The 20,244-nt window shown below is 43.0% G+C and overlaps 2 protein-coding genes across 7 annotated transcripts; one reads left to right on the forward strand and one right to left on the reverse strand.

The window, feature by feature from the left end:
* Positions 1–717: 717 nt before the first annotated feature.
* Positions 718–10,810, reverse strand: srrm2 (serine/arginine repetitive matrix 2). Of its 4 annotated transcripts, none has more exons than XM_058654013.1 (14): positions 10,579–10,810; positions 9,043–9,294; positions 8,433–8,528; positions 8,145–8,330; positions 7,890–7,973; positions 7,739–7,804; positions 7,622–7,660; positions 6,844–6,960; positions 6,562–6,697; positions 4,290–6,466; positions 2,730–3,413; positions 1,668–1,733; positions 1,369–1,476; positions 718–1,091 (listed from the first exon to the last, which is right to left on the reverse strand). In XM_058654013.1, exons 2-14 carry the CDS (start codon positions 9,288–9,290, stop codon positions 1,037–1,039), a joined length of 4,062 nt encoding a protein of 1,353 aa, XP_058509996.1. In that variant the 5' UTR covers positions 9,291–9,294; positions 10,579–10,810; the 3' UTR covers positions 718–1,036. The 4 variants fall into 4 exon arrangements, with proteins under 4 accessions (XP_058509996.1, XP_058509998.1, XP_058509995.1 ...); XM_058654015.1 differs by having other exon boundaries at positions 4,290–6,463; positions 7,739–7,807; XM_058654012.1 differs by having other exon boundaries at positions 7,739–7,807.
* Positions 10,811–12,416: 1,606 nt separating this feature from the next.
* Positions 12,417–20,225, forward strand: arl6ip1 (ADP-ribosylation factor-like 6 interacting protein 1). Of its 3 annotated transcripts, none has more exons than XM_058654113.1 (6): positions 12,417–12,767; positions 14,991–15,118; positions 15,615–15,734; positions 18,051–18,168; positions 18,634–18,718; positions 19,427–20,225. In XM_058654113.1, the coding sequence occupies exons 1-6, from the start codon at positions 12,732–12,734 to the stop codon at positions 19,543–19,545; spliced, it is 606 nt and encodes a 201-aa protein (XP_058510096.1). In that variant the 5' UTR covers positions 12,417–12,731; the 3' UTR covers positions 19,546–20,225. The 3 variants fall into 3 exon arrangements, with proteins under 3 accessions (XP_058510096.1, XP_058510095.1, XP_058510094.1); XM_058654112.1 differs by having other exon boundaries at positions 12,418–12,767; positions 14,985–15,118; XM_058654111.1 differs by lacking the exon at positions 12,417–12,767 and adding an exon at positions 14,577–14,594 and having other exon boundaries at positions 14,985–15,118.
* The last annotated feature ends 19 nt before the right edge of the window (positions 20,226–20,244 follow it).

The following is a 20,244-nucleotide window of genomic DNA, read 5'->3' on the forward strand; positions in this document are numbered from 1 at the left end:
ACATGGTAGACTTAAACTGACATAGATTTGAAGTCTTGTGTTAAGTGGCTAAAATCATCAGTTGTTCTTTGTGCCCACTGCTAGCAGCCATGTTTTTATTGTCAGTGGGTTCCATTTGTAGCCGGAACTTGAGATATCTTGAGGTCAGGAGGTCAGAAGGTCAGAGAACCCTCAGATTTCCTCAGATTCTGTACAAAGGTACCTTCACTGTGTTTTGACATCAACCTCTGAGTTCACTGCAATCGAATCTCAGGTTAGCAACATTCAACTGGATATACATACATATGTATATATACATACATATACCAACAAATGAATTAATAGAGAAAATCACGACAGATTAATGGATAATGAGAATAGTCAGAACCTGTTTGGACTATTCAAATACATAATTCATAATTTCAAGAAAATCATTGAAACTGGTTTGTTTTAATAAAAAGCAGTTTGTCATTTTTCAGGTTCTTAAATGTGAATATTTTCTACGTTGTCATTTTTTAGCTTCTTAAATTTTCTTTGCTCCATAACAGAAAATTCATTTTTAAGTTCATAGACAAAAACAAGACATTTGAGAAACATCATTTCCAGAGTTTGACAAACACTGATCAATATATTTACAACATTTTATGAACCAAACAACAAATTGATGAATTGAGAAAATACCATCAGTTACATGAATGTCTGAGGTGGAGCACGGCGAGTAAGCAAACTTCACACAGATAAAATGCACAACTGCCTTTAATTGTTATCATTAATCGTTTTCAACAAAGAAATTAACCACACTTCAGTTTCTGCTCACATTAAACAGCATCCATTACATGTTAATAACCAAAATACAGACAGATCATATCTACAGGTAAGAACACAGTCGACAGGACACGGAGAGGGGAACAGCGTTACGCTTACTCGGCTCCTTTCATGTGTGTGAACACCCTTTACTCCTCTCACACACACACACACACACACCTGCAGGAGACGAGTGTGTGGCGTCTCAGTCGTGTGTGAAGTCCAGAAACCATCACAGAGCAGAGGGCGGCGCTCATTTCCTCCGTCTGCTGCTCGATGAGCGGCTCGGCGACCGTCTGCTGCTGCTGCTGGCAGGAGACAGACAGGGACAGAGAGAGAGACAGGGACAGAGAGAGTGAGAGAGAGAGCGACAGAGAGAGGGACGGAGACAGAAATCAAGTCTCGTATGAGTGACAGCTTACATCCTGATCTACGACATGTTTCTCACTGAGGCTGGAAACATGTTTTTCTCTTTTCTGAGGTCAGTGACAATCTAAGGTTCAATTCCCCCTCGGGGGCGCCAGAGATGACACGGCAGGGCCTCATACAAACGCACATCAACGAGAAGAAGAAAGAGGAACAGACCTGTGGTTGGGCGACTGTGGCGCTGCTCTCGTGTGTCTGGGAGGAGAGTAACTGAGCGAGCGAGAATCTCGCAGTGAATCGGCCGGAACCCTCTGAGGTCGCACAGCGCTGTGAAAACAACGACACAAGGTGAGCACAGTACTGCCCCCCCGTCTGCTGCAGTGTGACGTGGCGAGTTAAAGCTCTCGTTCTGTTGCTACAGAAATGACGAGTGTCGCTTTCTGCTTTGAAATAAATCTTAAATTTACTTCAGCACGTCTTCATTTATCCATTAAAACATCAATATTTTCTCTTCTTACCTCTTCTTCTTTGTTTCCTTTTCATTTTCAGACGATGAAGAGCTATTCTGGGTTTTGGTCGCCTTCCTGTTCAAAAGAAACCGCATTACTATGCAACATTGTAACCATTATTCCATTATTCATCAATTGCTAAATTCATTGTCGGCTGTTTTGATGATCGATGAATAGTTTGGGTGTTTTTTTCAGCTTCTTAAATGTGAATATTTTCTGGTTTCTTTGCTCCATAAAGCAAAGAAAATCATTCAAACAGATGACAAAACAAAGACATTTGAGGTCGTCATCACGTCCAGGTTTGACAAACACTGATGGACATTTTCTGATGTTTTACGGACCAAACCATTACTCCACACACATCAAACATTCAAATTCAAACCTTAAAAAGCCATTTCAAGTTGATTGTCAGCCTGGAAGAGCATCAGACCATCTGAATAATTACAACATGACCCAGCAGAGGGCACTGTGAGCACAGCTTGACCTTAGATTTAGTTTTCACCACAGGAACTTTTCTCATTTAGGTTTTGAAAAACTTGGGGTAAAGAATTAGAACCTCCTCATGACCGGGGACTTCTCCGACTTCCAGAAACGTTGGAGGACTGTGTGCTGGTGTCATGCCTTCTATAAACCAGTGAGGCTCCAACCAACCTTTAAAAGGATTAAGAAAGAGCTCATCGGTCATTTAAAACTATGGGGCACGAGAGAAGGACCTACTACAAGTGGACAAGTGCTCTTTCGTTCCTATTTACTGAACAGAATCAGCGACGCCAAACGAACAATTTATACCTGAATAACAGACAGAGACAAGTCTGGGAAAATCTAAAGAAACGTAAACAGGACTATGAGAAGCTAAAGTGGGTCTGACAGCCGCTCTGATAAACGCTCCGTACTCCGGTACTACAAGAACAAACCATGTGTGCTCAGCAACCGTGTAGCTTTACTTTGAGGTGCAGTGGAAATGCAAAGTGCACAGATGAGCAGGAATTCTCTTCCTGGGTAAACATGTTCCTGGGAATGTCGGTGGGCACTCGGTCCATTAGAAAATTAACAGTGAAAAGCGTGACTTACTTTTTTCCTTGCTCCTTGCCCTCAGAGTCAGAACTGTCGGAGGAGGAGGATGAAGAGGAGGAAGAGGAGGAGGACGAAGAGGACGAGGAGGAGCTGGAGCTGCTGCTCCTGCTCACTTTCTTATTTGCCTCCTTGCCGTTCACACTTCTCTCGTTTCTGACCGTCTGGTCTGATGGTCGAGCGGCTGCCGGCGGCGACGGCTTCCTGTTTGGAGCTTGCGATGGCTGCGGCTGCGGCTGCTCGCCGTCCGGTCGGCCGCGGGGCAGCGACCCTCTGGACGCCGTGTCAGCACGCCTGGAGTCTGGCGGTGAGCCTCGTCTTCCTGGCGGTGGAACGTGGGACGAGGCTGTGGAGGGACGGTGTGAAGAGGAGGAGGAGGAGGAGAGACTTTTTTGCTCTCCGTCCTCTCGCTCTCTTCTCCTCTCCATCTGTGTGTCTTTACTTTTGCATGGGGGTGAAGGCAAGGATGAAGAGGAGGAGCTGGAGGAAGAAGAGGAGGAGGCTGATGAGGAGGACGATGACCTGCCAGGCTGAGGTTCATCCTGAGGCTGCTGATGCACCTTCTCCCTCCCTCGCTCTTGTTGCGTCTCCCTCTGTTTGGTTGCCTCACGTTCTCTCCCTCTTTCTCGGGAGATGGAGCGACTTCTCCGCCGCCGCCGCGGTGGAGATGGAGAGCGACGGGACCTGGTCGAGCAAAATGTCAAACAGTTACATGTGGCTATTAAAAAAATACACAGACTCACAGACATTTGTGTGGAGAAGATTCAAATGATATCAAGGAAAGATGAATTGGATAAATGTAAATACAGTGCATAACAGACTTATTAGACATCATAAAAACTAAGATCAATATTTTATTATCATTATTTAATTAGCAAATAACACGGATTAATGAGCTTCGACATACTGGTGATAATCAGGGTTCTAAATTAACACCCGCCAAATGTGGGTTAAAAATCATTTTGGCGGGCGTTAATAAAAACTTACTAGCCAGTTTGGCCGGTGATGCATGAGGCAATCATGTCAGTCAGAGCCGCTCTACTGTTCTCACTCCCTGGGCAGTACTGACTACATTATGAACACTGTCGTGATGCTACGTGATGACGTATAAGGCACCCATTGGCTGCATGCAGGCAGTGCAACCAACCAGCGCGAGAAACCATGGAAACAGAAAACACAGAGAAGAAGAAGAAGAATGAACGAACAGGGCAGAAACTATCAAAACAAGGGAGGGAGCGAGATTAAAAGATGATCGGTCAGACTGCCGGCCTCTGACTGACCAGAGTCCTGTCACAGGAAGAGACGTCCCACACAGAAATCAAGCCGAACAGCGGCAAACTGTAGATCACTTAAAAGTACTTAACAATCTCCAACAACTACAGAAGTCTGGTGTAAAGTGTGTGTGTGTGTGTGTGTGTGTGTGTGTGTGTCGCAGCAGTTTCACTCAGCCGTGCAGTGAGGAGTATTTAGCTTTTTTGACTATTAGTTCATATTTCTGCGTTTGTTTTTTTCATCTTTAAGCCACGGCACACAGCCCTAGTCTGAAAGTTTTTCTCCTACCTGCTGAGGGGGCTTTGCCTCCTGGGGCTTCTGGACCTGGAGCGTCTCCGTGGGCTTCTGGATCTGCTCCTTCTGGCAGCTCGCACACGTTCTCTGTCCTTCTCCCTGTCTCTGTCCCTCTGCCTCTCTCTGTCGCGCTCAGACCGAGCTGCAGGAGGAGACATTCTCCTGGAGCGGGGTGGGGCCTCCTTGTACTGCCTCGGTGGAGTGCGACGTGCTGGGGAAGTGGCAGTGGCTTTTTGGGGCGGAGACCGTGACCTCCTGGTGGAGGGAGTAGGTCTCGCAGGCCTCCTGGCAGTGTCTTTGTCCCTCCCCATGTCCCCTGACCTTGTTTTGTCTGCTCCGGCCTCAGGCCTGTTGCTGCCTCTGTCGGTTTGGGACGGAGGTGGACTCGGGCTGTCCATCTGTGTGGGGCTGTATCGCTCCTGACCCTTGGTGCGGGGCGGGTAATTGTCCACAGCAGATCTGTGAGGAGGTCTTTCCCCGTCACGTTTGTCTGCTCCGTCTCCTCTGTCCGTCTGGGGTCTGAGTGTGTCCCCCTCAGAGGCAGAGGCCGAGCTTTCCTTTCGCCCGTTGACTAAATACCGATGGACGGCAGCACCGATGGCAGCTGGTGCGCTGGTCGAGGGGTTTTTGTTTTCCCCACCTGCAGAGCCAACCTTCGCCGCTTTACCTTCATCCTCAGAGGATGAGGATGAAGAGGACGATGAGGATGAAGAGGATGATGAGGAGCTGTCACTGTCACTGTCGCTGCTGCTGCTGCTACCACTACTGCTGCTGCTGCTGCTACTGCTCTCCTTCCTCTTCTCAGCCGGTTTCACCCTCTCATCACGTTTGTCCTTCCTCTGTGGGCTCCTCGTCTTCTCCTCCCCGTCTTTCACGTCTGGTCTTTTAGCCGACGGTCTGGAACCATCTCGTCTACTTTCTGCAGATGATGGGACAGCCTCGTCTCTCTTTCTGCTGCTCTCCTGACCTCGCTCTCGGTCCTGACCTCGCTCTCGGTCCTGACCTCCCTGCCTGCTCACATGCCTGTCCCTCTCCTTAACACCCTCTGTTTTTTCCTTTTCTCTTCTCTCGTTCTCTCGGTCTCGTTGTGCTCCACTGGCGACGGGCGACCGAGGGGCCGGTGAGTGGGAATCGCGAGATGGATGAACGTCCTTTCTGTTGCCTCTCTGTTGGTGAAGAGACGCCTCTATCTCTTGTCTCTTCCCCGTATCTTTTCTGTTGTCCTTTTCATTTGGCACACTTGAATGATGCTTCACGTCAGTTCTGCGTTCCCTCTCTCCACTCCTCTCCTTTTCAGGAGAAGGTGAAGGGGACGAAGAGCCATGTCTCGTCTTTTGGTCTGGTTTAATCTTGTCTTTTTCTCGCTCAGCATCTCTGCCTCTGTCCTTCCTTGTCTCTTGTTTAGGTGGAGGAGAAGGGGATGAGGACGAGTCGTCTCTGGTTCTCTGAGGGACACACTCTTTTCCTTTGTCCCTCTTTTCTCTGCTTCTGGAACGCCGCCCTCTCTGCATGTCTCTGCTTCTAGGACTCTGTCCTTTCTCAGAATCTCTGCTTTGAGAACGTCGTCCTCGCTCCACGTCTCTGCTTCTAGAACGTCGTCCTTGCTGCACGTCTCTGCTTCTAGAACGTCGTCCTCGCTGCACGTCTCTGCTTCTAGAACGTCGTCCTCGCTGCACGTCTCTGCTTCGAGAACGACGTCCTCGCTGCGCGTCTTTGCTTCTAGAACGTCGTCCTCGATCCACATCTCTGCCTTTAGGACTCCGCCCCCTCTCCATGTCTCTGCTTCTAAGACTCCGCCCTCTCTCAGCATCTCTGCTTCTAGAACGCTGTCCTTTGTCCACGTCTCTGCTTCTAGGACTCTGCTCTTTCTCCGCAGCGTCTCTGCTTCTGGAACGATGCTCTTTGTCCCTCTTGTTTTCTCTGCTCCTTGAACGCCGCCCCTTGTCCATCTCTCTGCTTCTGGAGCGCCTTCCCTTCTCCCTCTCATTTTTTTCCACGCTCCTCGAACGCCTCCGTTTCTGCAGGTCTCTGCTTCTGGATCTCCTCCCTTTCTCCTTTTCCCAGCTTTTGTCGATCGGTGGTGGTGGTGGTGGAGAAGGGGATGCAGAATCATGTCTCTTCTTCTCTATCTCACTCTGTCGTTCTGTCCCTCTCTCAAGATTCGACCTCTTCTAGTAGAGAGAAAAAATAATTTGCTAGTGTAAATTTTATGTTGACAATAAGCACAATATACATCCAGATGAAGTGAAATGTCAGCATGTCTTACCGCTTCGCCTCCCTGACGCCGTGGCACTTGCTCCTCGTAACCTCGTCTCCTCCTCTCCGGCGATTTTTCCTTCCTTTCATCGTCTTTTCTTGCCGTTTGCTCCTGTTGACGTGACCTCACCGCAGCTGGAGACGGGCTGTTAACATCAAAGCGGGAAACAACTGTTACGTATGTGGAAAATGATTTATTTTGATTGAATTAGGTCCTGCCAGTTCTAATCCCAGTCCAGGTTTTCCCTGGGCCACATATACGTGAAGTTACACCGGTGACTCGTCGTCGTACCTGTGAGAGGAGCGGGACGAGACGCTGCTGCGTCGCACCAACTTTGTTTTGGGAGGACTTGAACTTTCGCTCTTTTTCCTTTTCTTCTTCAACTCCTTCTGTTTTTCATCCGAGGAACTTTAAGAGGGTGATAATTAAGAAAGGTTACAGCTGCACATGAACCTGTGCAATCAGTAATTATGACCTTCATTTCATCAGAAACATATGAAGCTACAGTTCTCAGACTACAAACAATGATATAGTATTTACATCCATCCTATGTAATCTGGGTGGATCTTGACTGAATTCAGGGTTAAGTCATTACTAAACCACTTTTTAAGAATGCAGCTGCACTTTTTTTCCTTCTTTCAGACAAGAATGGAGTTCTTGTGTCTGTTTCATTTTGTGTTTGGCTCCTTTTCAAACGTGACGAGGTGAAAATGTGTCGTTATTGTAAATGTTGAACATGTTTGTTTGAAACAAACTTCCAACCGATGTATTCTGGCCTTTATTTATATTTTTCCCTCATGCTTGTCTTTTAATTTGCTGGAATAAACCTGTTAACTTTGCTCTTGTGAGTGGTCATGACGTCAGTGTGAGACACATCCAGGATGTGTCCTGATGTAAGGTGTGAACGGTCATACTGTGATCGGCTCAGCGGGGTTAATAGCGTTAATACCAGGTGTAAGCGAGGCCTGAATTCACTTTTAATTCCAGGAAATATAACCTGCAGCTGGAAACTGGAACAAAGCAATGAGTCGGCAGAGGCAGAAGAGTTAAGGCAATTTAAAGGGCCTACCTGTCATCATCTTCTTCTCCACTCTCTTCAGATGCCTCACTGAAAGATAAATTGTCCTGTTAACATTCACAAAATCATTCTGTGAAATAATCATAAAAGGTTCCGATGGTTAAATACCGTTTCTTTTTCTTTTTTTTGGATTTCTTCTTCTCTCTGCGAGGCGATGGGGACAGACTCTCTGAGCTGCTGGAAGACAACAACAAAAGAATTATGAAAGAACAAAATGATCTGGCCTACTCGTCGAGGTCAGGACCTTCCATTATCTCACCTGTCGCGGCTCTTGTTTTTCTTTTTCTTCTTCCGACCACGCTTTTTGGGAGGAGCATCTGAATCATCCGAATCTACCACCAACCTGAGGAAAATAATTCATTTAATAAGATCATAATATGTCATGAGGAAAGATGGAACTCCCCATTGGTGAATTAAGACAGGATTTTCAAGTCACTCATGTGAAATATTCATGCTTCAGTGTAAGTGCTTCTTAGCACACATGTTGTCCCGTCACTCACGACGTCTTACTCACGTATACTTCTGTTGCTGCAGCCGTTCCCTCTCCAGCCGCTCCTGCTCCCGCTTCTCCTTCTCTTTGTCCTTGCGGTCGGCGTGAAAGGACGATCCATCCACGTAGTCGCTGGCGATTCCAAATGCTGCGCGCAGACGGTCGTTCTTCTGCTGGTTAGCTGCGGCCAGTGCATGAGTCTCTGTCGCCCTAAGATTCACAAGCCACACAGCTTTCTGTCAAGCATTGTCTCAAAGGTCCACGTGTTTGTGCAAGAGTATAATCGATTTGAGATAAAAGTGCCAGTCTTACGATGGTCTGTCAGAAGTGGGCGGAGCCGGCTCCTGCTTCTCCTGCAGCATCATGCGGAAGCTGCTCACCTTCTCCTCAATCTCCTCAGCAGAATACCTGAGCAAAGACGATTTAGAGGACAGTGAGTCATAGATCTACTTACACCTCACTTTACTCTAGTCACAAAGCATTTTAGAGTCATGTTGAAATGTGTTTCATCAGCATTTACTGGTGCTCAAATGACTCGACAGCGCACGCCTTTTTAGCGACCAGGGTTTAAGTCCCAGGTTCACTCTGCATAACCTGACTATTATATTTTGCAATTCTGTTCCTGCGATCAACCAGCTGCTACATGTGCTGGACATCTTTCTGTTTTTGTTGCACTAATCGGTTGTTCTTCATTTAAGGCAATGATGCAGAGTCCCACGTCATTTTTCTGTGTACTTATAGAAGAGCTTTTTGGATGGAAAACACAGAGACAAAGTCAAAGTTTGGAGAATAATAACAAAAAAAAAAGGTAGAAACAAATATTCACATATAAGAAACCGGTAAAATCAGAGAACTGGATTTAATCATTGTAAAACATTTAAATGAAATAATTACTGATCAAAACATTTGGTTTTTTTCTCACCCTTGCTCCTCCATCATGTCCTGCAGCTCGGCACATTTAACCTCCAGCTGCCTCTTGCGCTGGTGCTCCAGGATGTCAGCGTTGGGCTGCCTGTTGAGCTGACTCTCCAGCCTCTCCCGGTCCTTCTCATCGCGCTCACCACCACGCTCGTCCCGCGGACGCTTCACCCGCAGGCTCGACAGGTTGCGCTGCACATAGCCATTGGTGCCACTGCCCCGCGGTGTCGTCAGGCCAATCCCATTGTACATGGCTCTATAGAAACAAAACAGAGGACGACAATAATGAAACTCACAGCGTTTACAGACATCAACTCTGAGGACACGCACAAACGGAACCAATATTCTTCTTTGCTGTTTTGAAAAAGGTTTCTTCACCACCCCCAAAATGCTGCGGTACATAAGACATCAGCGGATCGTCTTCGCAGAGGCCCTTAAATATTGACAAAATGTCAGAATACACCTCACATAAATGTGAACCACTGTTTTAGGGATGTCCAATATTATTGAGACGATATCGGTATCAGTGGTTGTTGGCTTTAAAATGTAAAATCACTAAGATCCCCTGATATGATTAATGAATAAAACATATACATACACATACATATATTCATAAATATATATATACACATACATATATATCTATATACATATAGCAGGCCTTCTTTAATATCTGCAAAAAGTCCAACATTGTGCATCCATATTTGTTATAATGGTAGTGAAAACAAGATACTGTTAGGTAATTATTGTCCAGTCACACCGTAAATTTCAAACCACGGAGCTGTTATTTGTTGCCATGATATTTAAAAAGGCAGTCACCTTGAGAACCCGATTAATATGTGAACTCTTACTTTGTTAACAGCAACATTATCGCGTTCACAAGCATAAGTTGCGTGAAAATTACTACCACAAACCATTGACCTTAAAGAGGTTTTTATAAAAAAGGTATTGAGTAACTGTATTAAAATTTTGTATGTAATTTACAACACTCTAAAAACTACTTAATAAATGTTGGTCCCATTGTATGCGCCCACTCCCGAACACTATAAATTGTCTTCATTAATATTTGTTGGTGGTCATTTTAATTATTTACATTTTTTACTTTGCCATCCATGCTCATAATATGAAAAATAATTTATTTTAAGTAAAATCAAACCTCACCACTTACCGCAGATGCGCTACTTTCCTTTAATTGTTAAGTTATAACAATGTGGGCATCTCTGTGACGCAAAACAAAACACCTCATTTTTTTTACTGATACTCAAGTCTTTAGATTTTATTGAAATAAGAGAAAAAAACACGTGCGCCAGTCACAAGAGGCCTGTAGCTGCGTGCGTGACGAACACAGTCAACTTACTGAGGACTAACGTGGAGGAAAACAGTGCAAGAAACACATAGTAGACGTGACATTAACTTCTGTGCATCCACACGAACGCTTATATGATGAATACATTTGATGAAACGTTTCGTTCTTATTTCTTAGGCCCAACCATCAGCTAACAAGCTAACAGGCTAACAGGCTAACGTCTTCATTACGTACCAGTGTTTCACCTCCGGCAGCGGAGGAAACGGTGCCGGCGGGACTGTTTCTCCTCTCTTGATAAATCTCTTGTAGAATCCGAAGCTTGGACAGACCGCACTGTAACAACTGCGTCTCCACAAACGCGAAGATGACAGAAATAATGTGAACAGTTAGCTTCAGCTAGCAAGACGTGAGCTCCGCCGAGAGGAAGGAAGAACGAGACGAAAAACCAAGTGACGTCATACGGAAGGGACGCGCGCCGACGCCGAGACGCGTTCAATGAAAGTCAGTAAAGTAATGTAACAAAAGAACAAACTTACGAATCTGTACTTTACTTTGTTATTTATATGTACTTTTACTCCACTACATTCCCTTTAACTCTCTTTGTTACTCGTTACTACCAAATAAAATCAGAAGAAGAAGAGCTGGTATTATGGTCTGCATTTATATAGAGCTTTTCACGTCTTGATGAGCTGCTTTAACGCTACAGTTCTCACCAATTCATCCATTCACACATCTTTCATACACATTCACACGCTGCAACATGGGCTTAAGTGTCTTTGCTCAAGGACACACGTAGACGAGCAGAGCCAGGTACTCAAGTATCACTTAAAGGTACTTTATACAACATTGGTTCTGCCACGTGTGTGTAGCTCTGCAACGATTATTCGATTATTTAATCACAAAATTTACTAAAAAAATTACTAAAGTAAGTTAACCATTAGATGCACCTTCAAAAAAAGTCACATTAACACACCGAGAGCACCAAAATGTGCTCATAAAATGGTTGTTTTAAACCAACATCAGTCCTTTCCTGCATTTCCAACATTAATAAAAATCTTTTTCTTAAAAAAGGTATTTATTATGATGCGTCAAATGAAAGAGATTTGATCGGGTTTCAATGAGCTCATTTTTGTGCATACGCTGAGTTAGTGTGAGTCAGTCAGTCATCATCTACCGCCTTATCCTCCACCAGAGGGTCGCGGGGGGGTGCTGTGCCAATCTCAGCTACATCGGGCGATAGACGGGGTACACCCTGGACAGTTCGCCAGTCCATCGCAGGGCCACACACAGATAGATACAAACAACCATTCACTCTCACACTCACTCCTATGGTCAATTTAGAGTGTCCAATTTACCTAATCCCCACATTGCATATTTTTGGACTGTGGGAGGAAGACGGAGAACCCGGAGAGAACCGACGCACACACGGGGGTCTTCTCGATGCAAGGCGAGAGTGCTAACCACTACACCATCGTGTGTTAGTGTGAGTATTTTAGTTAATGTTGTTTACAGTAGACACAAAATAACAAAAAAATACATGAAAAATATGCACAACCTGGCATGAATCGTTCACAATATGCATGAAAAAGAATAACATATTCTACAGTTTATCAGTTATTTGAAATATTCTTCAAAGGCATGATTTTTCATCATGTCGATTCTCAGATTTGTGTAATTTCCAACTTTTCCCCCCACTTATTTCATGCATTTATTGTTAGGTAACAGCTGAGCACAGGAGAGTTTTGGTGGATGTGCATTTTTATGGAACAATTCATGAGAAACATGAGTTAGTTATCTAATGCTTTAGTCCATATCTGTGTGTTTTTGTCTTTAGACAATGGATTTATACATAAATACATACATACAGAAAATATCAGTGCAATGAAAACAATATCTTCCTTTCACCTATGATGTTTTATGGAAGTTGGTATCCGTACAGGACAGGCCCTTCCTTTCCCGTCCCTCGACACCAGAAGGGCTGAGTCATGATGCGGTGGCGTGTCCTTTCATCAGTGTGGGATCTGCCTTTGAGCTATTACCCGTCTTTCATTTCCAGTCCTGTAGGCGAGACAGTTCTGTTTTCAAAAATCGTTCATCAACATTGTCGGAGAAGCTGCTTCTATAATAATAATGATAGTGATGATGATGTATCTGGCATATTTTTACATGAGGCTGATGTAACACTACATTTCCCAGAAGTCATAGGCTCCTCTTTTTTTGACGCAGATTTTCGATAAAAACTTCCTGCCAGAGCTTGACCGTTACAGTGACAGCTGAAGCACCGACGAGGAAGCGAGTGTCCGGGCTCCTGCTGCGCTTTCTTTATAAAACACACATTTAAAGAACAATCCACGGGTGGAAGTCAAACCCACGCTGCTTCGTGAACCATGGCTGAAGGCGACAACAAAAGCGCAAACCTGCTCGTGAGTATTGACAGCCGCTTTAGCGCTAGCTTACTGTGCTGCTCCGGTGGCGTCCACGCAGCGGCTGGTGTTTAGAGATGAAAGGTGGATTTTTCATGTCGAGTGAAGAACAACAACAACAACAGCAACAGCAACAACATAAACAACGACTCTGTGATTCCGGACGAGTTTCGATGACAGTGCGTCACTAAACACTGCTGCGTTTGTTAGCAGCTAGCTTAGCTTGGTAGCGCGCATGTTAGCTCATTTGACGTTCGCCCGTGGACCAGTCAGAGACGGTTCTACAGTCTCACGAGGCACGAGGCAAACATTCACAGGGGGCCCCTCCGACCGGCGTTCATCCTCATCCTTTATATAATAAATAAAATGACAATTTCTATATTAAGGTTTACATTAGTGTCTGGAAAAATCTGCAAATGAAACTTAAAACTGTTAGTTAACTGTGATATAAATTAGATGGAGCATGACTCTTGGTGTTGTCTGAAGAAAGGCGCCGTATGATGTCCACCAACAGTACTGCAGTTTGTCTACTTCATGGTCAAAGACTGGGGAGGACATTTTGGTGAGCACACAGAACACCAAGTTCTAACTAATAGCGCTTTGTCACAGCACGGCTATTTTGCCTTTCCGGTGGTCATTGAACCTGGTTCCTGGTGTTTTTTTAGTTCCTCCTCTGATGAGGTTCTCTGATACTAAACTCTGACGTCAACAGACCGAAGGCCACCGATTTGTCAGAGTGTGTCGTCACTAAAGAGTCATGAGCGTGACGTTCGACAAGAATCAAAGGCAACATTGTCCAACTGTAGATCAAAGTTAAAAAAAAACTTAAAAATACCTAAAAATCATTAAAACATGCATTATTCTGCAACATTTAGCAAAGGAAACAGAAAATCAGTGACTGTCAGACAGATTCTGTGCTCCGGTCATACGGGAAGTACTGAATCCTTCTGTGAACAAATCCTAGAATCTACTGAGTCTAATGATTCAGTTACACCCAAAACAACTGCTTTACAAGTCACTAGTTTGTGTCACGTAGAAAACCACGTCACCAGTTTCATGCAGCCGTGCTTTGATGACCCCGCCCATGTTGAGGAGAAGCTATAGTAATTGAAAACCGACCAAACCGTCTAGTGGAGAGCTGTGACATGCTGTGGTGGGGCGGGGCGGGACCATGTAGTGGAAAAGCAGGATAACTGTATACATGCAGGACTAATCGGATTATGAGTCGGATTATGTAGGTATGTAAATCTGACAAAGACTAGCTGGATTTTAGTTGTAGTTTTAGTAGGATTAATGTTTTTATGACATTTAGGAAATTACATTTTTGACCTCTGGCACTAATTAGTGGACATGAAAGCCACGTATCTGTTCTGTCCGCGCTGAATATCCAATGTATCCACTACCTCCGTGCCACTAAAATAACCCGACGAGACTCTTGGTAATGAACAAATTGAAGTCAAAATTAAGTTTAATTACTATCACTGGCGCTGAAAGATTTGAACATTTCCTCTGACGGTTGTCTCAAGCAACAAGCAAGTGTGATTTCTAACATTATCATGTTGCTGTTAAAGGAAGAGGAAGTTCAACCCCAAAATGAAGCTCGTGCCAACACTACTTACTTACTTCTTTCACTGTTAGTTACACGATGAGTAAAATAACACAGAGTAAGTGTTTTCCAACTTCAAAGGACTATGGTCAACTCAAAAGTGAGGTCATTCCCACTTACATCTTTTAACGTAAATGAGACAGCGACGCATGTTTATTGACGAGCCAGACAGTGTTTTCAGCTCTCACAAGTTTTCTCTATTCACGATTTTCTCAATCATGGTAAAACTTCTATCACCTCATGTTGACGTGTTTGCTCTATCAGTGCCTGACTGTTATCACGTGTTAGAACCAGTGTTCATTTGGATTTAGTTATAGTCTTATGACTAAAAGACCATTTTACTTTTAGTCATCTGAGATGTTTTAGTCGAATTTAGTCAGAACATTTTCCATTTAAGGGCTGTAATAGTCAAATATTATTAAATGCATCACCTACTGTTTCTGATTCTGACTTAAAATAAGAACATGTTTTTTTTATGTGACCATTTTCTCATTTGTTTGCTCTTTTATGACTCAAACTGAAATGTCATTGATTTGTGGATTTAACATCACATGGAGCGTCGACATGCTCTGCACTTTATGGCTGAATAGACTGTGTTGAATTGTGTTGAGGCTCAGGAAACGGCTCAGCTGGAGGAGCAGCTGCAGGGCTGGGGTGAAGTGATCCTGGCTGGTGACCGCGTCGTGCGCTGGGAGAAGCCCTGGTTCCCCGGAGCTCTGATGGGCGTCACCACCGTGCTCTTCCTGTGAGTTCATTTTTATCTATCTATCTATCTATCTATCTATCTCACACATTTTCCTCAGTGTACATACCCATCCTCTTTGTTTTTCCATTTATGACGAAAGCTTCTTTACGTTGGCCTAAATATTAACTCTCAACTTGGGTCAGAGATTTGAAAGTAGCCTGATATACTTTGCCGTGTTGCTGAATAGAGCTGACGTCGCATAACCAAGGTAACAACGCTGTTCAAAGACCCTGGTATAATGTCATCACAATAGATGCACCACAGTTTAGGTTGTGATTGGACTAGAAAGGGTATCTTTTTAATATAACACAAGTATTTATTTTTCTTTTCTTGTTAACGCACATTCCTTTACCTCTCTGGCAAATGTGTGTTTTTAATCACAGCTCCATTTAACATATGCACAAGTCTCTCGTGGTGTATCTGTATCCGAGGGCCCGCTGGAGTCAAACCGGTTTCTAACCGTCTAATATCTGACTGCTTTGTCGTTCTGCTCCAGGCTGATTTACTACCTGGACCCTTCAGTGCTGACGGGGATCTCCTGCTCTGTCATGTTGCTGTGCTTGTCTGACTACCTGGTTCCAACCCTCGCTCCCAGAGTCTTTGGCTCCAATAAGTGGTGAGTTTATGAATTTATGTTTATCAGTTTATCAATATTTCCTGGTTCCTTTGCTCCATAACAAAGAAATCATTAACTCAATCATTTTATGGGCAAAAATAAGACATTTGAGAACGTCGTCGTTTCTAGGTTTGACAAACACTGATCGATATTTTCTGATTTTAATGGAATAATATAAATAATATTTGTTAATTGTAGTACGTGTTCTTTGTGTATTCTCGATTAGGGCTGGAGCGATATGGGGAAAAAATATCTTTATTTTTTGGGATTTTGATAATTACAATAATTGATTTAAGTCATCGTTTCAGGAAAAGAACGCTTATTTTCTTTAAACTTGAGTATTCATGTAAAAGTGTAGAGTAGCAACATTGAACTCTGGGGAAAACAGTCAAAAGTAAACTATGCAAATAATACTACAGAGATTTTCTCCCTTTTAGCATAACCATGCACGCTAACCTTTGAGGCAGGGAGGACGTGAGTGAGAGGTCATGTGACACTCCTGCTCAATATGGGTTTCATCTATTTATGCTATTTATTTTATTTAAATACCTGTTAATGTCAATTTGCATTTTAAGTCTACGATGTTTTCAGAACACGTTCTCGTCTTTATCTCACTGTGAGTTTGTAAACCACTCACTCTCCACACCAAAATCAGTGATTTTAACATCACACAGGAGTTGTTGATCCATGGCTGCCTCCATCACTAAGTTCAAACGTCTTATTTTGTGACTTGGTTGTCGGCGTATGAGAACGTAAATGCTGGATTCAAAGAGTCTGCTGTGGCGAGAGTTGCGAGATCTTTTTGATGTCCTCAATATGACGAGCTAAAACCTGAGCTCTCAGGTGTCCGACCACTTCATGCTGCTTTGACTTTACACAGCTCTTGTGTGCAGCTCCTGGCTGGACTGTGTGCACATGGTGTTGAGAACCAGACACCAAGGGCAGGATAGAGTGACCGCCTGTCCCTCCACCAGTCACCTCAAGCCCTGTTATATGACCCGTGTGTTGCTGTGTCCTTTCTCCCCCACACTACTGCACATTTAACACAGCAGTTCACAGCATTATAGCATTTTGACCGTGTCAACATTGTGTTTTTAGTTACAGCTCAGGAAACGGTAGCTTCTGATGCTGATCAATATTGATGATAGTGATGCACGATATGAAAAATCTCAACCGATACGATAACCAATAACTTCCTGCTTCTCATGGCCGATACCGATAAATTCATATTTAATATAATCTGCAGTTTGTGCATGATTTGTGGTGGAGCTTGGGGGAGTGTAACATAAAGCTGACAAAGTAGAAAACATTCACATTTAAGAAGCTGAAAAATGACAAAGAAGAAAATATTCACATTTAAGAAGCTGAAAATGACAAAGAAGAAAATATTCACGTAATAAGAAGCTGAAAATGACAAAGTAGAAAATATTCACGTAATAAGAAGCTGAAAATGACAAAGTAGAAAATATTCACATTTAAGAAGCTGAAAATGACAAAGAAGAAAATATTCACGTAATAAGAAGCTGAAAATGACAAAGAAGAAAATATTCACGTAATAAGAAGCTGAAAATGACAAAGAAGAAAATATTCACATTTAAGAAGCTGAAATTGACAAAGAAGAAAATATTCACATTTAAGAAGCTGAAAATGACAAAGAAGAAAATATTCACATTTAAGAAGCTGAAAATGACAAAGAAGAAAATATTCACATTTAAGAAGCTGAAAATGACAAAGAAGAAAATATTCACATTTAAGAAGCTGAAATTGACAAAGAAGAAAATATTCACATTTAAGAAGCTGAAAATGACAAAGAAGAAAATATTCACATTTAAGAAGCTGAAAATGACAAAGAAGAAAATATTCACATTTAAGAAGCTGAAAATGACAAAGAAGAAAATATTCACATTTAAGAAGCTGAAAATGACAAAGAAGAAAATATTCACATTTAAGAAGCTGAAAATGACAAAGTAGAAAATATTCACATTTAAGAAGCTGAAAAGTCATAGAGATTGTTCCGTTTGTAGTCGGAACTCTGAATTTCTGGGATTTCCATCTCCGTTGTTGAAGTTATGGAGTTAGGATTCCAGGTTGGCTGCCAGCGTACAAACACTGCTATGTTTCTGTTGTTTGTTTCACAGTAAATTAGTCGCACACATGGTGCTGTTAAATTGTATCTTATTGTCCAACCATAGACATTCGGCTTCGGCCGCAAAAGAACAGGACCTAAATATAATTAAATATAAAACAGGAATGTCTCAGCAGACAATGTTGTTGTCTGAAACTGATGTGTGTGTGTCTGTGTGTGTCTGTGTGTAGGACCACCGAGCAGCAGCAGCGTTTCCATGAGATCTGTGGAAACCTGGTGAAGACCCAGCGCCGCATTGTCGGCTGGTGGAAGCGTCTTTGTGCCCTGAAGGAGGAGAAGCCCAAGATGGTATGTTTATTAAAAAACAAGTTCACTTGCAATTCAATCACACTTTGAGTGTAATAGTTTAATAATTGTTAGTTGCAGCCATTGTAAAATGGCCGTATATGTATGTGATTTTGGTTTGCAACTGTTCGACTTATTTCACCAACAAAACTTTTTTTTTTTTATTTTAATTTTTAAATGTGCTTGATTTAAAGACATAAGTAATAAAAGTAGACTTTGTTTATGAAACACGTCTGAAATACATGACTTGTGTCAGCATTTCTCAGTAACCTGAAGTGATTACACAAATGTGTTTATATCTTTGAAGTGGAAACTAATCATGGATTAAGTTGACTAGTTGACTCTGAGAACTAGTGACCTCTGTGCATATTTTATGAACGTAAGCTCTTAAATGTGATGGATGTGACATTGAAAGGGGCCTTTTAAGTCTTGATGCACGTCATGTGACCGTGTGTGTGTGTGTGTCAGTACTTTGCCTCGGTGATCAGCAGCCTGTTGGCAGTGGCCTGGATCGGACAGCAGGTCCACAACCTGTTCCTCACCTACCTGATCGGTGAGTACATTTCACCTTCACACCGACTGTAGCCTCTCTTTCCATCTGTGTTCCATGAAAACTCCACACGAGTCGACAGATGGACGTTTTCTTCCTTTAGTTTTTGCACAATTTATGGATTGAACAACACTTCTGTCAAACAAAGGAGGGAAAAATGAAGAAGAGAGTTTGAGGAGAATGATCTCATTAGTCTAGAAAAACTGAGCTAAACCTCGGGATGGGACGATGCTGGTAACACAAACTCAATGATCTACTGATATCGATGGGTTAGGGTCGGTACTGACCGATACACTGACCGATACTTGATGCTGACTGATGCTTGACGCAGGCTGATACAGACCGGTAATTGATGCTGAATGATACTGACCGATACGTTTGTCAGCCATTTTAAAGCTGGGGAAAAAAATCTGAGAAAATGTCATAAATTCTAAAAAAATCATTAGAGAAAATGATCTCGTTAAATTGAAAAAAATTAAGCCCCAAGAAATGAAGAAACAATATTAATTCAGAAAAAGTGAGCATGTGTATAAACGGCACACAGGTGAGTAAAATATAAATCTAGTGGGGGGAAAAAAGAAAAATAGTTCATAATAATAATAATAATAATAATAATAATAATAAAAGGAAGTTATTTTGTGTTATTTATGAATTCTGATGTGTGTAAACAGCAGGACTTTCCGTGTGTGTGTGTGTGTGTGTGTGTTGCAGTGAGTGTGTTGCTGCTGCTGCCCGGCCTGAACCAACACGGCCTCATCAGCAAATACACGTCCATGGCCAAGAGGGAGATCAACAAACTGCTCAAACACAAGGAGAAGAAGAACGAGTAGATGCCGACCAAGAGGGAGGACGACCACGACACAGAAGGGAGGGTGGAAGGAAGTTTGAACAAAGGAGGGGAAGAAAAGAAAAAAAAGATCCTCCTGTTTCCTCTTTGTTTTTATTCACACACTGAATAAGTTTCATGTCTCCTCACTATTTGACATTTTATCACATTTAGTTGTTTGTTCCTCCCTCAGCATGCAGCCTCCACATGAAGGTGACAGTCACCGGTGAATTACACAGACTCAAATCTTCCCTCTTCCCTCTTTCTTTTCTTCTCATTATCAAACGTCTGTGACGCTTTTAAACAAAGTGACTACTGAGCAAAAACTGCATCATCATCATCATCATCATCATCATCTTCTCCTCATAGTAATGTTTGTTTTTCTCACGTTTAGATCGTGAATATCATGAAAACCCTTTTCTTTTGCTTTGGTCGTATTTTAACTGTAGCACTTAAACTGGATGTAAAGCAGCTGGTCTGGACTCTGGTCTGGACTCTGGTGTTAGCTCTGATTTGAAACCCCACCATGTGTCATTGGTGTGGGTGTTTGTGTGTAAATAGGCCTTTTACCTCAGCCTGTCTCTGTTTCTCCTCCTCGTTTTTGTTATTTATGTTTTTTCCTCATTTCATCGTTTGTCTTCATTGCAGATCTTTACAAAGTGAATAAAGTTTGATTTAAATTAATTTACACCGTTTCTTGGTT

Source organism: Solea solea, chromosome 16 (assembly GCF_958295425.1).
Source record: "Solea solea chromosome 16, fSolSol10.1, whole genome shotgun sequence".
NCBI classification, from domain to species: Eukaryota; Metazoa; Chordata; class Actinopteri; order Pleuronectiformes; family Soleidae; genus Solea; species Solea solea.